Source organism: Entelurus aequoreus, linkage group LG16 (genome assembly GCF_033978785.1).
Source record: "Entelurus aequoreus isolate RoL-2023_Sb linkage group LG16, RoL_Eaeq_v1.1, whole genome shotgun sequence".
Lineage (NCBI taxonomy): Eukaryota > Metazoa > Chordata > Actinopteri > Syngnathiformes > Syngnathidae > Entelurus > Entelurus aequoreus.
The window spans coordinates 51,485,099-51,500,840 of NC_084746.1; the positions used below are offsets into that span (position 1 = coordinate 51,485,099).

At 40.0% G+C, this 15,742-nt stretch overlaps 1 protein-coding gene across 2 annotated transcripts in view; it reads right to left on the reverse strand.

Moving 5' to 3' along the window:
* Positions 1-408: 408 nt before the first annotated feature.
* The window catches only part of st6galnac5a (ST6 (alpha-N-acetyl-neuraminyl-2,3-beta-galactosyl-1,3)-N-acetylgalactosaminide alpha-2,6-sialyltransferase 5a), a 170,797-nt gene continuing 155,463 nt past the window's right edge, over positions 409-15,742 (reverse strand). Inside the window, exons 4-5 of one of the 2 annotated variants that reach the window (XM_062023295.1) lie at positions 8,086-8,193; positions 409-1,607 (exon numbers count right to left, since the gene is read on the reverse strand). In XM_062023295.1, the coding sequence (XP_061879279.1) occupies positions 1,361-1,607; positions 8,086-8,193 (355 nt within the window). In that variant the 3' untranslated portion in view covers positions 409-1,360. Of the gene's footprint in view, positions 1,611-8,085; positions 8,194-15,742 lie in introns of both variants that reach the window. The other variant, XM_062023294.1, reaches the window with a different exon arrangement.

A 15,742-nucleotide genomic window follows, 5' to 3' on the forward strand; every position in this document is an offset into this window, starting at 1 on the left:
ATTTGATTCTACAGATTTTCTAGATTTGTCAGAATAATTGTTTTGAATTTTAATCATAGTAGGTTGAAGAAATATTTCACAAATATTCTTTGTCGAAAAAACAAAAGCTAAAATGAAGAATTGAATTAAAATGTATTTATTATTCTTTACAATAAAAAAAATAAATGTACTTGAACATTGATTTAAATTGTCAGGAAAGAAGAGGAAGGAATTTAAAAGGTAAAAAGGTATATGTGTTTAAAAATCCTAAAATCATTTTTAAGGTTGTATTTTTTCTCTAAAATTGTCTTTTTGAAAGTTATAAGAAGCAAAGTAAAAAAAAAAAGAGAATTTAAACAAGTGAAGACCAAGTCTTTAAAATATTTTCTTGGATTTTCAAATTCTATTTGAGTTTTGTCTCTCTTATAATTAAAAATGTCGGGCAAAGCGAGACCAGCTTGCTAGTAAATAAATACAATTTAAAAAATAGAGGCAGCTCACTGGTAAGTGCTGCTATTTGAGCTATTTTTAGAACAGGCCAGCGGGCTACTCATCTGGTCCTTACGGGCTACCTGGTGCCCGTGGGCACCGCGTTGGTGACCCCTGGTCTAGAGCTTGGCAGAGTAACCGTGTAATACTCTTCCATATCAGTAGGTGGCAGCCGGTAGCTAATTGCTTTGTAGATGTCGGGAACAGCGGGAGGCAGTGTGCAGGTAAAAAGGTGTGTAATGTTTAAACCAAAAATAAACAAAAGGTGAGTGCCCCTAAGAAAAGGCATTGAAGCTTAGGGAAGGCTATGCAGAACGAAACTAAAACTGAACTGGCTACAACGTAAACAAAAACAGAATGCTGGACGACAGCAAAGACTTACTGTGGGAGCAAAGACGGTGTGCCTCTGGATTTTTTCAACGCAAAAAATGTGCCTTGGCTCAAAAAAGGGTTGAAAAACACTGCGTTAACGTTATGACATGTTGAGCTAACGAAACGCACCTTTTTGTTGTGAACGTGACTGGGAAATATGTTGTGGACCATTTTGACCATTTTTTTTTTTGCTCGTGTGGCACAGCCTCAGCTTCATCTTTGGTAACTGCAGAACGTCTGAAGTTTAACTTTAAATTGAACCGGCTCTCAGTGCCTGAAGCGCGCTCTGGTTCTCTCCCAAACACACACAGTGATTGACAGTGCAAGCTCTCCCGAGTGACTGTAAGATGAGGATGCTCCAACCTCGTGGAACTTTACCTTCTCCGGGTTGTTTGTCAGGGGGGGAGAAATAGTCACCGGGTGACTTTGAAACGCCTTCAGTTGATGGAGCGTTGGAACAGAAGTTGTCGTGTTGTTGACTCGATAAAACCGCGTATTCCCTCAGAGTCCGTAGTTTCAATCACGACTGGCCGCCCGCCGCGAGGCTGGCCTTCAGGGTCCGGTTGGCCGGCAGAGGGGCGGGGCTCCAGTCGGGCTGGTAGAAGTGGATGTCAAACGTCCGTGCCCAGTTGGCGAAGACCCGCTTCTCTGTGATGAAGCGGTGGTGGCTGCCTCGCCGCCCGCGCTCGTGCGATATGTACATGGCGCACTCGTCGGGGCCCCGCGGCTCGTAGTAGTGGTAGGGCACCGAGTGGTTCTCCGGCTCCCTGCTGGGGAGACACATGGGGCGGGGGGGAGTGAATGTTAGAATATTTATGCGTAAGTTATCACACAACTCTTATGCTTAAAGCAGTGGTGTCCAAAGTGCGGCCCGGGGGCCATTTTTCAACGGCCCCACGGAACATTTTAAAAATACGATTGAAAAAAAATAAAAAAACATAAAGTGGTATAAAAGAGCAAACAGGTGAAATGTAACAAAAAAATTTTGCAATGTTTACTCTAATCACACAAAGTTGCCTGGCAGGCTGTTTATTTAAAAAATAATATGAATCAAAATCAGTGTCATTATGAATTATTGACCTATTCAAGGCTCCAATTACGTCACATTAAATATTCCACTTTGAGATATTTTTGGGGAAAATGTTGCATACCGTATTTCCTTGAATTGCCGCCGGGAATATAGTATTCACCTGCCTAGAATTACAGCCGGGTCAAACTCGTTTCGCAAAATAATTAGCGCATGCTTGGCACTTCCGCCGGGTCAAATATGAGTCATTAAATGACTCCCGCCTCCTGGTGGTAGAGGGCGCTAGTGATCCTTCTTGCGACTACCAGTACTGCAGAAGACCGGTGCTGCAGAAGAAGACAACAAGCAGCAAGCATGGGCAGCGATCGTTTGCTTGCACTTTTACCATGGAGGATTACATATCTTAAATAAAACAGTTTTCTAAACTGGACTTTCAATCGAAGCAGGAGGTAATAATTAAAGGAAGATCTCCAGAGACTTTTAAAACTGAAGAAAGATAAGGAAGACTGCGTTTGATCAGAAGCAGCTGCACATGGACACCATTTATAAGTAAAGGTAAGACCATAATAACGTTTTTTTTTAAATTAAATGTGCTTTTCATGATAAGGTAAGCGCCAGAGTGAGAAGAGGTTTTAAAATAATTAGCGCATGCTTGCCCATCCCGCATGCTTTTGGTAAGCGCAGGAGTGAGAAGAGGTTTTAAATTAATTAGCGCCCCTGCGGCTATTCGAGGAAATACGGTATTTTGTGTTTGCCATGTAAAAAACTGAGCTGTTGTTTTTTTTTTTAAAGAAGGGCCTAAAACGAACAAACAAAAAAACATAAACAACAATACAACTTAGAATAGATAGATCTGAAGTTGATCTCGAGATTATTGTGTTAAAAGTAAACAGTAAAAAAAAAATTATAATTGATTTTTTAACACTTTAATGAGTAGAACCCTTTTGGATCCCAATCATTTTAGTGTGATTTGTTTTTAAGTGTCATTGCTCAAAAAAATAATAATGAATTAAAATCAATGTTTTTATGAGTTATTGACCTTTTTAAGGCTCCCATTATTATATAATCTCAAATATTCCACTTAAAAGTTTTATTGGGTGAAAATATTGCATATTTTGTGTTTTTTCCATAAAAAACACGGTTTTCTTTGACAAAAAGAGCATACAACTTAAATCTTTAAAAACGTTATATTGACAGATATATATACCTAGTGTTGATCTAGAGATTTAAAACATGAATAATAATAATGAATAATGACACATTTTTTATATTTTTTTGACCAAAACCCTTTGGGGTCCCCGGGATCAAGCCTGAGTGGAGGCCTAAATGTAAAAAATATCAAAATGGCCGCCGCTTGCTTTGATTTTTCAGTGTGCGGCCCTCAGTGGAAAAAGTTTGGACACCCCTGTCTTAAAGCATACTTGCCAACCCTCCCCATTTTTCCGGGAGACTCCAGAATTTCAGTGCCCCTCCCGAAAATCTCCCGGGGAAACCATTCTACCCGAATTTCGCCCGATTTTCACCCAGACAACAATATCAAGGGCGTGCCGTGAAGGCACTGCCTTTAGCGTCCGCTTTTTCACCATACAAACAGCGTGCCGGCCCAGTCACATGTTGTGTGCGGCTTCTGCATACACACAAAAGTGACTGCAAGACATACTTGATCAACAGCCATACAGGTCACACTGAGGGTGACCGTATAAACAACTTTAACACTGTTACAAATACGCGCCACACTGTGAACCCACACCAAACAAGAATGACCAACACATTTCGGGAGAACATCCGCACCGTAACACAACATAAACACAACAGAACAAATACCCAGAATCCCTTGCAGCACTAACTCTTCCGGGCTACAATATACACCCCCACCCCCACCTCAACCCCGCCCCCCACACTTCAACCCCCACCCCCCCCCACCCCCCCACAATCATGTTCGTGTTGGAGGAGTTGTGAATGACTGCTGGGCCACAACATTAGGTACACCTGCAGACTGCAGCACGGATTTCATATTTCATTCATTCACAACTCCTCCAACACCAACATTATTGTTTTTGCACTTTTTGGCTTCTTATTAAATAACTTTTTTAAATAGATTCAATCTTGCACGTGGAAAGTTTAAGTGTGGGCTTTAGTTGATATAACACTCCCGTCAGGGGGTGCATTCTTCGGCGGGGGTGCATTAATCCAGCACAACAGCGGCGCATGGACTTCATTCATAAGTAAAGGTAAAACCATAATAACATTTTTTTTTAATTAAATGTGCTTTTTTGTGTGCTACAGTTTGTATGTGTAAAGTTAAAGTTAAGTTAAAGTACCAATGATTGTCACACACACACTAGGTGTGGTGAAATTTGTCCTCTGCATTTGACCCATCCCCTTGTTCACCCCCTGGGAGGTGAGGGGAGCAGTGGGCAGCAGCGGCGCCGCGCCCGGGAATCATTTTTGGTGATTTAACCCCCAATTCCAACCCTTGATGCTGAGTGCCAAGCAGGGAAGAATGCTGGTATGAGCTTTTAAACATAACCCGTTAACTGCTGCCAATCAAATGGTGAATAAGATACTCTTTAGGGTTCATATGTTTGTAAATCTGACTGTGATGAAGTCAGTGCCTCACCAGCCATGAACCTCACCACACGTCACTGGTTTTCACTAATTAATTATAATTGGAAACATATACATGAATGTGTTATTAAATGTGTAATTGATTCATCCAATGTAAAAGTATAATTATTTATTTCATCATTCAAGTCAGTGGGCGGGTCCTAACACCTGATTGGCTTCCCGGCACTTCCACTTGTTTGTGGAACTTGGACCAAGAAGCAGTAATACTGGTCAATGTCTCGGTCTGAAAGTGCGGGAATAACTCCAGCAACTTTAATAAATTCCTCTATATAAATGTAATCCATTATTATTATTATTATTACTTTAACTAACTAACTGTGGGTTTTAATTCATGTCTAGAGGGCTCTTATATTGTTAAAAATATATATTTTGAAGGTTGTAAACAGTTTTTTATGCTCCAATAATGACAATATTATGATTATTTTATAATTGATACTTAGAATAAATTAATTTACTATGGTCCCACAGTTGTGGTTTTTTAAACCATGTTTGTTTACAAGAGACGATGAGCATCTGGTTTTCTTACCCAAACCCACTTACACTATCTTGCCTCATTGGAGCACCGACATTTTATTTTATTTTTATTTTTAACATAGCTGTGTGCTTTGCTACTACACTGTAATGATAGCATAATAATGCTGTATATATTTTTACTCTTGGTGGGTTTCCTTCCATCTTATTGCAAATTTCATGCTAATCGGACTTCAAACACAGCTTCTTTTTTTTTTCTCTCCCTTTTTCACACAAGTTCTTGGTATATTACACTAGCTAATCCTTCTTTTAAAGATAGCCTGTTCACAGAACAAACACTAATCCGTGACTAATACCTCAGATGCTGCTGGTGAAATATTAATGGCTGCTCTTTCCTTTCAACTCAGTTGCCTCAACATTTTGCCGTCATACAAACGCTGGGCCGCAGCAACTACTTTAAATTATTTTGGAACAGTATTAAGTTTTATACATTGTGTAATGACAACATTGTTATGTAATAGTAAAACTTTTTTACCTAATATTTCTATGTTGTCACTTTTTGAGGATGTCACTTAGGCCATGTCTACACTAAGTCGTTTGACCCCTTAAACAAACACCGTATTTTTCGGAGTATAAGTCGCACCGGCCAAAAATGCATAATAAAGAAGGAAAAAAACATATATAAGTGGCACTGGAGTATAAGTCGCATTTTTTGGGGAAATTAATTTGATAAAAGCCAACACCAAGAATAGACATTTGAAAGGCAATTTAAAATAAATAAAGAATAGTGAACAACAGGCTGAATAAGTGTACGTTATATCAGTGGTCCCCAACCTTTTTGTAGCTGCGGACCGGTCAACGCTTGAAAATTTGTCCCACGGACCGGGAGGGTGTATTTAAAAAAAAATTTTTTTTTTAAATTTTTTTTACATAAATAAATACAATCATGTGTGTTTACGGACTGTATCCCTGCAGACTGTGTTGATCTATATTTATATATAATGTATATATTGTGATTTTTATGTTGATTTCATTAAAAAAAAAAAAAAAAAAAAAAAAAAAAAAAAAAAAAAAAAATCTGTGCCGCGGACCGGTGGTTGGGGACCACTGCGTTATATGACGCATAAATAAGCAACTGAGAACATGCCTGGTATGTTAACGTAACATATTATGGTAAGAGTCATTCAAATAACTATAACATATAGAACATGCTATACGTTTACCAAACAATCTGTCACTCCTAATCGCTAAATCCTATGAAATCTTATACGTCTAGTCTCTTACGTGAATGACATCAATAATATTATTTGATATTTTACGCTAATGTAAATGATAAATTGTTAATAATTTCACACATAAGTCGCTCCTGAGTATAAGTCGCACCCCCGGCCAAACTATGAAAAAAACTGCGACTTATAATCCGAAAAATACGGTACACGGCACAAACGGAGCCTTGTGATGACATCATTTCCAAGCTCAACAACACTGCCTTGCTGCCTTTAAACACACTACCGGTATAATAGGACTTAAAGGCCTACTGAAATGATTTTTTTTTATTTAAACGGGAATAGCAGATCCATTCTATGTGTCATACTTGATCATTTCGCGATATTGCCATATTTTTGCTGAAAGGATTTAGTAGAGAAAATCGACGATAAAGTTCGCAACTTTTGCTCGCTGATAAAAAAAGCCTTGCCTGTAGCGGAAGTAGCGTGACGTCACAGGAGCTAGTATTCCTCACAATTCCCCGTTGTTTACAATGGAGCGAGAGAGATTCGGACCGAGAAAGTGATGATTACCCCATTAATTTGAGCGAGGATGAAAGATTCGTAGATGAGGAACGTTACAGTGAAGGACTTGAGAGGCAGTGCAGGACGTATCTTTTTTCGCTCTGACCGTAACTTAGGTACAAGCTGGCTCATTGGATTCCACACTCTCTCCTTTTTCTATTGTAGATCACAGATTTGTATTTTAAACCACCTGGGATACTATATCCTCTTGAAAATGAGAGTCCAGAACGCGAAATGGACATTCAGTGCCTTTTATCTCCACGACAATACATCGGCGAAATGCTTTAGCTACGAGCTAACGTGATAGCATCTGGCTTTAACTGCATATAGAAACAAAATAAATAAACCCCTGACTGGAAGTATAGATAGAAAATCAACAATACTATTAAACCGTGGACATGTAAATACACGGTTAATGCTTTCCAGGCTGGCGAAGGTTAACAATGCTGTGCTAACGACGCCATTGAAGCTAACTTAGCAACCGGACTGCACAGAGCTATGCTAAAAACATTAGCTCTCCACCTACGTCAGCCAGCCCTCATTTGCTCATCAACACCCGTGCTCACCTGCATTCCAGCGATCGGCAGAAGGACGAAGGACTTCACCCGATGCGTTTGGCGGCCCGGAGACGTAGGAAGTCAAGGTGAAGTCGGCGGCTAGCGCGGCTAGCGCTCCAACAAAGTCCTCCTGGTTGTGTTGCTGTAGTCCGCTGCTAATACACCGATCCCACCTACAACTGTCTTCTTTGCAGCCTTCATTGTTCATTAAACAAATTGCAAAAGATGTCCAGAATACTGTGGAATTATGAAATGAAAACAGAGCTTTTTGTATAGGATTCTACGGGGTACCATAACTTCCGTTACTCTGACTTCGTCACGCGCATACGTCATCATACCGCAATGTTTCAGCCGGATATTTCCCGGGAAGTTTTAAATGTCACTTTATAAGTTAACCCGGCCGTATTGGCATGTGTTGCAATGTTAAGATTTCATCATTGATATATAAACTATCAGACTGCGTGGTCGCTAGTAGTGGCTTTCAGTAGGCCTTTAAAGTTATCTTCATTGAAAAGTACAGTGCTTTTCCTTCCAAAATAAGGACATTTCAATGTGACCCCAAACTTTTGAACGGTAGTGTACATGTAAAGTCGATCACAATAAACATAATAAGAGGTGTAATGCCACCGAGTCAGATATTGCTGCTTTTTTCAGGCTTCTGATTGGACAAAATGTGCATGACAGCGGGTGTATGTGCTTGTGTGTAGACAGAGACAGTTTTGAAACTACACTTGTGCGTGACCTTGGTTTACATGCTGTGCCACGGTCTCACCTGCAGAAGTCGGGCGCCACCATGCCGTAGACGTTGATCCTATCGCACAGCTCCAGGGCAATGGTCATCGTGAACCAGCCGGTGCTCAGCCACGAGTTCGATATCCTCCTGCAAGAGTATGGCGGCGGTTAGATGGACGTAGTTGGGCCGGGAGGCTGCCATGTTTGATCCGTGTCACATGAGGTGATGAAGTGAGATACATGGTCTACATGCCGGGAGTACAGCAGAATAAAGACCATCTAAATCTAGCGCTCCATTCCACGCTGACCGTCACATGAATCACGCCGCCTCACAGCTTCATTCGAAGATGCATCAGTCATCAGGAAGCTGCATGTTAAATAATCAACCCTCGCCTTGCTCTGCATGCGGCAAAGAAAGAGCGTTAATTGACGAATGACCTGCTCGCTTTTAAGTCCCACAAAAGCTTTTAATGCACTTTCTCCCAAACAGAAATGATGTTTACTTACGCTTTTGAAAATCTCTTTAAAAAAAAAAAAGTCTTCCCTTGCTGGCAAATGAAAGATTGTTCAGGATTTGGGAGGACTTAGTGGCCATGAAAATCAGACTTCAGTTAAAAGCAGGCGTCTTTTCCCAGCCAAAGACCCCTAAACTGATGGAGAGATGGAATGGGGACCCCCTACTTATTTATCTTGTATGAAGTTAGCCAAGGCTGCCCTTTGTCACCCATTCTGTTCATAACTTTTATGGACAGAATTTCTAGACGCAGTCAAGGCGTTGAGGGGATCTGGTTTGGTGGCTGCAGGATTAGGTCTCTGCTTTTTGCAGATGATGTGGTCCTGATGGCTTCATCTGGCCAGGATCTTCAGCTCTCACTGGATCGGTTCGCAGCCGAGTGTGAAGCGACTGGGATGAGAATCAGCACCTCCAAGTCCGAGTCCATGGTTCTCGCCCGGAAAAGGGTGGAGTGCCATCTCCGGGTTGGGGAGGAGATCTTGCCCCAAGTGGAGGAGTTCAAGTACCTCGGAGTCTTGTTCACGAGTGAGGGAAGAGTGGATCGTGAGATCGACAGGCGGATCGGTGCGGCGTCTTCAGTAATGCAGACGCTGTATCGATCCGTTGTGGTGAAGAAGGAGCTGAGCCGGAAGGCAAAGCTCTCAATTTACCGGTCGATCAACGTTCCCATCCTCACCTATGGTCATGAGCTTTGGTTATGACCGAAAGGACAAGATCACGGGTACAAGCGGCCGAAATGAGTTTCCTCCGCCGGGTGGCGGGGCTCTCCCTTAGAGATAGGGTGAGAAGCTCTGCCATCCGGGGGGAGCTCAAAGCAAAGCCGCTGCTCCTCCACATGGAGAGGAGCCAGATGAGGTGGTTCGGGCATCTGGTCAGGATGCCACCCGAACGCCTCCCTAGGGAGGTGTTTAGGGCACGTCCGACCGGTAAGAGGCCACGGGGAAGACCCAGGACACGTTGGGAAGACTATGTCTCCCGGCTGGCCTGGGAACGCCTCGGGATCCCCCGGGAAGAGCTAGACGAAGTGCCTGGGGAGAGGGAAGTCTGGGCTTCCCTGCTTAGGCTGCTGCCCCCGCGACCCGACGTCGGATAAGCGGAAGAAGATGGATGGATGGATGGAAGTTATTTTAAATAGTGCTGTCAAAGGATACATTTTTAACCACTCTAATCACACCTTTGAGTTTGGATTAATCATGAATACCACAGGTTATTACTAGGGATGTCCGATAATATCGGCCTGCCGATATTATCGGCCGATAAATGCGTTAAAATGTAATATAGGAAATTATCGGTATCGTTTTTTTTATTATCTGTATCGGTTTTTTATTATTTTATTTTATTTTTTTTATCAAATCCACATAAAAAACACAAGATACACTTAGAATTAGTGCACCAACCCAAAAAACCTCCCTCCCCCATTTACACTCATTCACACAAAAGGGTTGTTTCTTTCTGTTATTAATATTCTGGTTCCTACATTATATATCAATATATATCAATACAGTCTGCAAGGGATACAGTCCGTAAGCACACATGATTGTGCGTGCTGCTGGTCCACTAATAGTACTAACCTTTAACAGTTAATTTTACAAATTTTCATTAATTACTAGTTTCTATGTAACTGTTTTTATATTGTTTTACTTTCTTTTTTATTCAAGAAAATGTTTTTAATTTATTTATCTTATTTTATTTGATTCCTTTTTTTTTAAAAAGTACCTTATCTTCACCATACCTGGTTGTCCAAATTAGGCATAATAATGTGTTAATTCCACGACTGTATATATCGGTTGATATCGGTATCGGTTGATATCGGTATCGGTAATTAAAGAGTTGGACAATATCGGCATATCGGCAAAAAGCCATTATCGGACATCCCTAGTTGAAAGTGTAAGTGTAAGAAAGCTTTAGTCTTCTTTAGTAAGCATGAGATGGCCCACACACATAAGAACAGTGTTCTTGCATGGGATTGCTCACAGGGAACTTGCAAACAGGCAAACACTGCACGGATGATAGCAGTGGAAACAAACTTGCACAGCACTACAGAGTTGAAAACAGAGGAGGTTCTGGTGGAAATAAATGTTCTAGCCTGGAAAACGGGCTGGATGTCCACCCGAAGATATGTTGTCTGTGCACAACCTGTTTGATTCGAATTTTTGCAATTCCAAGATTTTTTTGCTTACCACTTGTTGTTATTGCATTAAAATTACACAGCCAATACTGAAGGAACTGAAATGGTTGAAAAGCAATATTGTTAGTTTCCTGTTATTACTGTCATGGTAATTAAAGGCATTTAGACCACAGGTTTCAAATTCTAGGCCCACAGGCCACCTGGCAAGGAGGGATGGGTGATTTGGACTATCACAATAATTTGCCATTTATGGTGAAAACGATCTAAGTGAAGATAAACAAAATACACCTTTTTGACTTTGAGTCTGTCAGTGAATCCACTAACAAAGGGTCTTCAAATGATTTATAATCATTAGAGATGTCCGATAATGGCTTTTTTGTCGATATCCGATATTCCGATATTGTCCAACTCTTAATTACCGATTCCGATATCAACCGATACCGATATATACAGTCGTGGAATTAACACATTATTAGGGATGTCCGATAATATCGGCCTGCCGATATTATCGGCCGATAAATGCGTTAAAATGTAATATCGAAAATTATCGGTATCGGTTTTTTTATTATCTGTATCGTTTTTTTAAAGTTTTTTTTAGTTTTAATTTTTTTAATTAGATCAACATAAAAAACACAAGATACACTTACAATTAGTGCACCAACCCAAAAAACCTCCCTCCCCCCATTTCTTTCTGTTATCAATATTGTGGTTCCTACATTATATATCAATATATATCAATACAGTCTGCAAGGGATACAGTCCGTAAGCACACATGATTGTGCGTGCTGCTGCTCCACTAATAGTACTAACCTTTAACAGTTAATTTGACTCATTTTCATTAATTACTAGTTTCTATGTAACTGTTTTTATATTGTTTTACTTTCTTTTTTATTCAAGAAAATGTTTTTAATTTAGTTATCTTATTTTATTATTATTTTTAAAAAGTACCTTATCTTCACCATACCTGGTTGTCCAAATTAGGCATAATAATGTGTTAATTCCACGACTGCATATATCGGTTGATATCGGTATCGGTAATTAAAGAGTTGGACAATATCGGAATATCGGATATCGGCAAAAAGCCATTATCGGACATCCCTACACATTATTATACCTAATTTTGTTGTGATGCCCCGCTGGATGCATTAAACAATGTAACAAGGTTTTCCAAAATAAATCAACTCAAGTTATGGGAAAAAAGTGCCAACATGGCACTGCCATATTTATTATTGAAGTCACAAAGTGCATTATTTTTTTTAACATGCCTCAAAACAGCAGCTTGGAATTTGGGACACGCTCTTTTCCTGAGAGAGCATGAGGAGGTTGAGGTGGTCGGGGTTGAAGTGGGCGGGGTTGAGTTGGGGGGTGGGGGGGGGGTGTAGGGGGCAGCGGGTTTGTATATTGTCGCGTACCGGAAGAGTTAGTGCTGCAAGGGGTTCTGGGTATTTGTTCTGTTGTGTTACGGTGCGGATATTCTCCCGAAATGTGTTTGTCATTCTTGTTTGGTGTGAGTTCACAGTCTGGCGCGTATTTGTAACAGTGTTAAAGTTGTTTATACGGCTACCCTCAGTGTGACCTGTATGGCTGTTGACCAAGTATGCTTGCATTCACTTGTGTGTGTGAAAAGCCGCAGATATTATGTGACTGGGCCGGCACGCAAAGGCAGTGCCTTTAAGGTTTATTGGCGCTCTGTACTTCTCCCTACGTCCGTGTACCAGTCCGTACAGCGGCGTTAAAAAAATAAAAAATTTTACTTTTTGAAACCGATACTGATAATTTCCAATATTACATGTTAAAGCATTTATCGGCCGATAATATCGGCAGTCGGATATTATCGGACATCTGTAATCATCATAGTGAATTATGACATCTTAAATTATTACTTATTTAAACTCATATTCTTGAATATTTATATTGATTTTTTTCTGCGATTTTTTGTAAAAAAAAGAAAACCACCAAATTATTTGGGGGGGCTGAAGAATATTTCAGCGGCTGAACCTAATGACGCAAATATATAATGCATAACATGTACCGTAATTTCCGGACTATAAGCCGCTACTTTTTCCCCTCGTTCTGGTCACTGCGGCTTATACAAGGGTGCGGCTTATATACGGCCTGTTCTTCTCCGACACCGACGAAAAGGATTTCGGTGTTTTTAGTACGCAGGAGGAAGACGATGACACAATGATTAAAGACTGACTTTTCATATATATAAATGGGACGCTTTGCGTTCCCAAACAGTCATCTCTGTCCCGACAATCCCCTCCGTGGTAGCAGGAACCCCTATATACTACGCTAATTACACATCAAAACCCTGCGGCTTATAGTCGGGTGCGGCTTATATATGGAGCAATCTGTATTTTCCCCTAAATTTAGCTGGTGCGGCTTATAGTCAGGTGCGGCTTATAGTCCGGAAATTACGGTAGACATCCTAAAAACCTCTTATTGCTGAAATTCCCTGCATATTTAAAGCAGATTTAAAAAATAAAGAGTGCTCTATAATTTAGGTTGCAATATAAAGTAGCCCACTATGTTTAAAAATAAAAGATGTCTCCCCGAGCAGGAGATAAATCCACCTACAGCAACACACATACACACGCAGGATAAATATATAACACATTTTGCTTCATAATTGAATATTTTGTTAGGTTTCTTTCTCTTTGTGGACCTGACTGCAGGCCGGTAGATGTAAACATGTGACACCACCAGGAAGTGGTGCCATTTGCGAAGGCCAGTCCTTTTTCCGAATACAATCCCTCCAGCTGCGACTGGAGGACTCGCTCAATGACCCAAACTCCCTGGACTGCATGGGCTGGGTCCTTGGAAAGATGCAGCCCCCGAATAGGGACACGACAAACGACTCCATCAGGCGCAAAGTAATGTGTCCAGGATAACAGAACAAGCGATCTCATTGGAGACCGAGCAGCCAATCAGAGGTGCTTGGTTGCCTTTTTGACACTAATATAAATAGCACAAAGTACGTCTAAAGTTGTGCGAGCACAGAGCAGAAATCTGAGCGAGTGCAGGAAAAAAAAGTTGCTGAGGTTGAGAGAGCAGAAGAGAGGGAGGGGGCGAGAGAGAGTGCATACATTTGACTGCAGACAGCATTATTTAGCATTAATTCGGCTAATGGCAAACAAGCAAACACTTCTATTGTGCGCAAAATACATTTATATTTGCTCAAACATTTGTATTAATTTCTTTTGAAAATATGTCTGCGCTTGCAAAACATATTTTTCTGTCCTCAAAATCTGCCTTTGCGACGTCAACATTAAGACACAAATATAATGCCACAGCATTGCAGATATATTTAAAAAAACCATCCCGCCTTCTACCAAACCTGCTCCAGCTTTTTGGAGCAGGTTTTCAGTGGCGTTTTTTTTGGGCTTAGTTAGCCATTTTAGTCAGTAAGTTCCTTCGTTTTCACTATCCTCTTTTTGTGGGGCAAACTGTCTCATACATGCACATGCATGATAAAACCCGCGGTTGCCATTTCTAAAGTAGCATACAGTTGTAACTAGGGATGTCCGATAATGGCTTTTTGCCGATATCCGATATTCCGATATTGTCCAACTCTTTAATTACCGATACCGATATCAACCGATATATGCAGTCGTGGAATTAACACATTATTATGCCTAATTTGGACAACCAGGTATGGTGAAGATAAGGTACTTTTAAAAAAAATGAATAAAATAAAATAAGATAAATAAATTAAAAACATTTTCTTGAATAAAAAAGAAAGTAAAACAATATAAAAACAGTTACATAGAAACCAGTAATGAATGAAAATTTGTAAAATTAGCTGTTAAAGGTTAGTACTATTAGTGGAGCAGCAGCACGCACAATCATGTGTGCTTACGGACTGTATCCCTTGCAGACTGTATTGATATATATTGATATATAATGTAGGAAGCAGAATATTGATAACAGAAAGAAACAACCCTTTTGTGTGAATGAGTGTAAATGGGGGAGGGAGGTTTTTTGGGTTGGTGCACTAATTGTAAGTGTATCTTGTGTTTTTTATGTGGATTTAATAAAAAAAAAAAAACAACTAAAAAAAAAAAAACGATAACGATAATTAAAAAAACGATACCGATAATTTTCGATATTACATTTTAACGCATATATCGGCCGATAATATCGGCAGGCCGATATTATCGGCAGGCCGATATTATCGGACATCTCTAGTTGTAACTTATATCTGACAGTATTCTCATTATGGAAGCACTAAAGTACAGACAGACAGACAGACAGATAAATAGATAGATAGATAGATAGATAGATAGATAGATAGATAGATAGATAGATAGATAGACAGACAGATAGACAGATAGATAGATAGATAGATAGATAGATAGATAGATAGATAGATAGATAGATAGATAGATAGATAGATAGATAGATGGATAGATGGATAGATAGATAGATAGATAGATAGATAGATAGATAGATAGATAGATACCGTATTTTTTGGAGTATAAGTCGCTCCGGAGTATAAGTCGCACCGGCCGAAAATGCATAATAAAGAAGGAAAAAAACATATATAAGTCGCACTGGAGTATAAGTCGGAAATGTATTTGATAAAAGCCAACAGCAAGAATAGACATTTGAAAGGCAATTTAAAATGTCTAAAGAATAGTGAACAACAGGCTGAATAAGTGTACGTTATATGAGGCATAAATAACCAACTGGTATGTTAACGTAACATATTATGGTAAGAGTCATTCAAATAACTATAACATATAGAACATGCTATACGTTTACCAAACAATCTGTCACTCCTAATCGCTAAATCCCATGAAATCTTATACGTCTAGTCTCTTACGTGAATGACATCAATAATATTATTTGATATTTTACGCTAATGTGTTAATATTTTCACACATAAATCGCTCCCGAGTATAAGTCGCACCCCCGGCCAAACTATGAAAAAAACTGCGACTTATAGTCGGCAAAAAAAATATTTTCTTTTTCTAAATCTTTCAGGCACGGCCGGTGAACCAACTCTTCTCCAAAACCTACCCTTCACACCTTCCGCACAAAAGGTATAGA